The following is a 6,000-nucleotide window of genomic DNA, read 5'->3' on the forward strand; positions in this document are numbered from 1 at the left end:
AGAATCACTCATTGAGGTACCTTTGATTTTGAAGTCAGACACATTAGAAGTGAGCCATTCACACAAGTTTCTATCAAGAAATCCTCCTCTCCATTATTTGATCTCCTCCTGCTATGTTTACAGAGTGCTAGCAATCAGCAACTCTTCTCCATTCCCAGGGCACGCTCACAGATTTGGGACTTTTCCCTCACGACACTAAGCTTATCCGGAGGATGATTACTGAATTCAGCCGAGCGCCACTTTGATTTCAATGGGCCAAATCTCCAGTTGGTGCCTGGCAACTTCACTGATGCTATGCTGATTTGCACCCATGTGGATCCAGCCCACTGACTTCAGTGGAGATAAGCTGATTAAACGCCAGCTGACATGTGGTCTCAATAGATTTAGGTGACCACTATGGACTGCAGACCAGCCACAGTACTACACAAAGCTGGGGGGGGGGGGTTGTCTAGATTCCAAGGGTTTGCCTACACTGCAGCACTAACTTAAGTGTGGATAAGAGCAGCCAGCTGCTCTTGAGTTAGTCTAGCTCACGTGAGAGCATCCACACAGACGTTTGGATTAGCAGCACATTAGCTACGTCCCCACTGCATTACTAGTGTGAGCATCAACAGCTCTCAAGCGTCAACCCACACCCCCAGCAGCTTGAGATTAAAGCACCACTTAACTTGAGCTAGAGATTTAAGGGAGCACTTGAATCACACCTCGAGCTAAAGCTGCAGTGAAGACGAGGCCTAAGAGCATATGCAAGTCTCACCACATGGTCGCTACATAAAATGGTGGCTCGGGATCTGTAAGGGCAGAGTTCAAACAACAGGGTGTGCCACAGGTGAGGACTGAAGTGCGCTGGTAAATTGGTGGAGGTAGGGAGAAGTAGGGCTAGAATAGGAGAAAAGTTGCAGGTCATAACACCTTTAGCTGATCTGTGGGATGCTCAAGGACTAGACTAGCAGGGGGTGAAGAGCATCAGCAAAGCTGGGGGGCAGGGCTTAGACCTAGAAAATGAGTGGGTGCTGCAGGTCGGGCTTCCCTCACCACCTCAGTCCTACTACACTGGTGTTATTAGCCTTTCAGTTCCAATGCTTCAAAATATTCCCACCAAACACCATTACTGATGAGTTAAACCAGGGAGAATCCTTGCCACCAGTTTGTCTAAATGATTGGGGGGGAAACACCCCTGAGGTGCTTTAGCCACAGTCAATCACATCTATTTTCCTGTGATATACAATCTCAAGGAAAAAACATCTCTTAGAAAAGCCTGATTCAAGTCTCACACTGGTTTAACAGCTGCGTAACCCTATTGATTTCAATTGCTCCCAATTTACACCAGCATAAGAGCAGAATCAGGCCCTAGCATACTGAGAACGCTGTCCAGGTACCTGAGTCTCTTAGCAAGACCAAGCCCCCAAACTGGTCACCTGGCCCCATCCCCAAATCCCCACAGACATTTCCCCTCCTGTTCCAGTCTCAGGCCTAATTTTAATCAGACTTGGCCAGTGTGCTATGACTCATTGCTGTTACCCCTACTTCAAGCCTTATTCCCAGGACACTGCTAGAAATGAGATTTCCCCGCTCCCAGAGGGGGAGCCCCTTCCACTAACTTCATCTTGGTGTTTAGCAAACATATTTATGGAAGTGAATGAACAGCCCCTCTCAAAGTGGCGCTGGCCCCGTCCCCCGCTGAAGGCAGCCGCCGAGCCCAGCACAACGCCTTGGGCGCTGCTGTTCTATTAAGCAGAGTGTCATTCAACAGGAGCAAAAGCGACAGCTCTAGATGACGGCTGCGTATAGTGTTTGACACAACTGGCACAGCTCGTGAATTGCTACAGAGTAACCGCCCTCCTTTAGCCCCCTCCCTGCTAGTTCAGGGTGTGCCCCAATCCACCTCTGCTCCATCCATGAGTGTTGCGTCTGTTAAGTCAATCAGAGTTTTGCCCTGGACTTCACTGAGGGCAGGATTGGCCCACAGCAGCGGAATGAGGATGAGGGATAAGGGAATTGCTCCCACCCCCTCTTCAACATGCAGCCCAACTGTGGTTAGGCACCTCTCCCTTCTCTTCTATCCTCCTTCCAGGAGGCAAGCTCTGCTATCCAAAAGCAACTGCCCTACAGCACAGCCTCACCGGCGTGCCCCTTCTACCCATTTGCTATCCCCCCAACCTGCCTGCCATCAGATTGGAGACAAAATCCCTGCCAAGCCAACGGGGAGGTACAATCCCCTTGCTGACCCACTCCCAAGTCCTAGCAGAGCTACCTGTCCCACCTGTTTGCCTGGATGGTCCAAGAAGGTGGGCAGTCCAGTGATTGGGGCACTAACCTAGGAGTTGGGCAACCTGTGTTCAGTTCTCAGCTCTGCCACAGACTCCCTGTATGGCCTTGAGCAAGGCACTTAGCCTCCTTTGTGTCTCAGTTCCCCATCTGTACAATGGGGATAATCACACTCCCGTACCTCTGAGAGGTGTTTGGAGGATAACTACATTAAAAGACTTTGAAGTGCTCAGATACAACAGTGGTGTGCGGGGGCAGATAAATTCTTTAGACAGATGAAATTTCAGCAGCAATAATTCTCAAAAGCTATCCCATGTGAGAAAAGATAACCCGACCCTCCCTTCCATCCCCCCAAACCCCATTTCCTTTGGCCAAGTTTAAAACCCAGCATCCTGGTTTGTGAAATCCACTTTGAATGCTTTTGTGTTACTTGGACCATCAGAAAGCACTGTGATGGGTTTGTTTGGATTCAGACCTAACCTTTATATTTTTAATTCCTCACCCATAAGACACAAACAAACAATGCCCTTTGGAGGCTGGAAGTGCATAAAGCATGACTCCTCAAATCAGTTTTAAAGAAAGCACACAAGCATTAGAGAAGAGTTTGCATGTTAATGGACAGTCCACACACACACACACACAAAAGACGTACAGCAAGGAGTTTATGCAAATCAATAGTCACAGAATCATAAAAACTTTGTAGTTGTTGGGGGGGAGGAAATTAATAAGTAGAAATGCATAAATTCAGGTGGGGAGGGGAGCTTGGAAGGTCTGACTTTGGATAAGATTCTGCTCTTGGTTACACGTGTGAATCCGGAGAAACTGCATTAACATCATTGGATTCAAACCAGTGTCACTGACAGCCAAAGCTGGCTTTTAATTTGTATGCATCGATTCCCCAGTGGGTGCAAATATCACCAAGAAAAATATTAAAAACCTGTAACTAATACACAACTGATATTAGCATTACAAATGAATTAGCAGGCCAGGTACAGTATGCAAGAGCCATACATCAGCTCCCATCAAGCTGACTTAAAGGCAAACTTGCTTGATTCTTGACATTTCAATCTGGGATTGATTCCCCTGGAAGACAGAGAGGGCTAGGAAATTTGTTTAGATGAATTATTCAATTTCAGCTCCCTGATGCTCAACAGAAAGATGGGGGTGCAAAGGCTGAGGGTGGGGAGGGACAATGGTAAATAGAGCAATAAAAAGAACTTTACCTAAAAGGTCTCAAGGTGACAAGACATCTTCTGATCATTATTTTTCCATCCGAATTGACTGTGATCATTGTTCAAACTTATATAAGAAATAAAAAGGAAGCAACCCGACACTTTAGCCAGCCATACGCTGCCGTTACACAGTGCCCATGGTTAGGACGATTTGTATACAGAGGTGGGGTAAGCACCCCAAACCAATCCAACTTCACCGAGAGGGGGATTAGCTCTTCTGCTCCAGGTAAGCTACTTCTCTTCCAATGGAGCAACCCTGGTGAATGTTTGTCTGCTCTGGATGAAATAGATCTTAACAGAGCGAGCACGACTGAACCAGGTTCTCTTGCGGGATTTTCTTATTCACATTTTGGAGGCAGGTTGTCGCAAACGGCAGCACTTCTGTCCATCCATCTCTCCCCACAGAAGATGGAGCAGCTGGGAGACACCTTGACTCCTTCATCACATCCACTTTTTGCTCTCCTTCCTGTTCGCTCCAGATTTCACCTTAATTGGAGTCAAATGCCGGACACCCACCCCCCTACACACATACACAAACCAGCATTCAGCACTTCCAGCTAGTTGCTGTCCTCTGGGAAGGCTTCCCAAGTCAAAAGTCTGCACTGGTCTGGATTCCGATGGTGTTCCCAACCCTCTATGTCCACAGATGTGATATCAGAGCCAGCTCCATCCCATCCTGGGAGCTCCCTTGCACAAACCTAGGTATCCAGCCCCTTGCTTTAATCTGAGCAGGCACTGCATTGTTTCCACCGGAGAAGGCTGCACTGCTCCAGCTGGGATTGGCGAAAACCTTCCTGTTAAATTGTGGATTGGGCACCATCTAGTGGTAGCCATGGGATGGCATCGGTTGCCTTCTGTGAAGGAGTGATTATGTTGGTAGGGCTGATCCAGCAGCTATGCCGGCTCTTGGAACTTCTTCGCTCCAGAGATTTCAATGTTTCCTCGGCTGCAGACCTATATTTTGAAATCTCACCCCCTTACATCTTTTACCAAGACAACTGAGCCCCCATCCCTATCAGTGAACTCCTAAATTTTAATAGCAACAGTAAATCTCACATTAATAGAGTACCTTTTATCCTAAACTGCTTCACAAACTATCAACAGCAAGCACCTCTAAAATGCAGCCACCTCTGGGGTGAAAGACAGCAGTCGACCCAAAAACCACCAGGCGGCATAACAGATGGCAGGGCAAACCCCTAATCTGATGGAAAGTGCCTGGGGATACTTAAAGCATGGAGCAGAATGGCCTTGAGTCCAACTCTGCCTCCCTCACATCAGTGAGGTCACTGGGACTGCTCCTGTTTTACACTGCTGTAAGTGAAATCAGAATCCATCTCCTTGTCTAGTCAAGTTTCATCCACAGAGGCCCTCAGCTGCTGATGCACAGGGCTCATTGCGTCTGTGGCAATGAGATAGACCTGCTGATCTTCTGCATTGTTAATAAGAGCATGGCCCTTTGCCGTATAGAAAGAGTAAGATTGATCAGAGAGGCAGCACAGCTGTACCGGTCACCTCTCACTAACCAGCTATCAAACACGTGGAGCGAAAGCACTTGAAAGGGAGTTACTACAGATTTACACCAGCGTACCTTGGGGCAGAACTTAGCCTGGCAAGCACATATGTAACACCGACAGAGCCTGGTCGTCGGCGGGCAGGATTGAACTTAGGGCCTCTGGCGCTTAGTGCATGAGCCTCTATGGTGCGAGCTAAAAGCCAACTGACTGTTAGCTAAGGCTGTAGAGCAGACTCATAATCTCTCCCTCTCTCTAAGTGGACTCGGTGCCACTAGATGGGACACAACACCACACCCAAGAGGTGCGTGGGTTACACGTACATAGGTTCTCAACCTTCCCATTGAGTAGCAGCCACCATTAGTCCTGCCTCAGTGCCGGGGATTGCACTTGCTGACCTAGTGAGGTTTCTTCCAGTTCTCTGTTTCTGTGATGAAAGTCACCTTAGCACGATGTGATAATTAGTCACATCGTTATAGATGGGCCTTTGTAGGACTTGTTTGGGAAATGGGAAATACTTTTAGTAAGAACATCCTATGCTCACGGAAGGGACTAGACCTCCAGGAAGGGACGATGGCAGCACTGAGAGCTACAAACAGCCGGAATTTGCTGACCTTCTGAGCATACTGTACAGCTCATCTCTTGGGCCAGGCACTGGCAGGAGCCTAAGGGTGGAATCTCTCTAGCTGGGAAGGATCAGGAGGGGTTTGGAGCCATACTGGTCACAGACTTGGAGATCAGCTGATGTGTGGTGTGTTGGGAAGAAATGAGGCAGTTGCTGCTTTGCTCAAAGTTTATTGTGGATCACCCATGCTCTTGTAAACCAAGGGTGCCCAGAGTTCGGGGAGGGGGGTGTAAAGGGGACACGAACTCTCTGACGTGAAATTTAAGAGCAGACTCTCAATAAATAAAATGCCATTTTACTCCCACCGTTGCAGAGAAGACTGGCTCTCACTACAGTTAGCAGAGTCCTGGCCATGGATGCCTGC

The 6,000-nt window shown here is 48.1% G+C and overlaps 1 protein-coding gene across 1 annotated transcript in view; it reads right to left on the reverse strand.

The window, feature by feature from the left end:
* Positions 1-4,226, reverse strand: part of MGAT5B (alpha-1,6-mannosylglycoprotein 6-beta-N-acetylglucosaminyltransferase B) — a 175,635-nt gene extending 171,409 nt beyond the window's left edge. The window contains exon 1 of the mRNA XM_024101714.3: positions 3,492-4,226. Within this exon, the coding sequence (XP_023957482.2) occupies positions 3,492-3,559 (68 nt within the window). The 5' untranslated portion in view covers positions 3,560-4,226. The remainder of the gene's footprint in view (positions 1-3,491) is intronic.
* Positions 4,227-6,000: the final 1,774 nt, after the last annotated feature.

Source organism: Chrysemys picta, chromosome 12 (genome assembly GCF_011386835.1).
Source record: "Chrysemys picta bellii isolate R12L10 chromosome 12, ASM1138683v2, whole genome shotgun sequence".
In the NCBI taxonomy this organism is placed as follows: domain Eukaryota; kingdom Metazoa; phylum Chordata; order Testudines; family Emydidae; genus Chrysemys; species Chrysemys picta.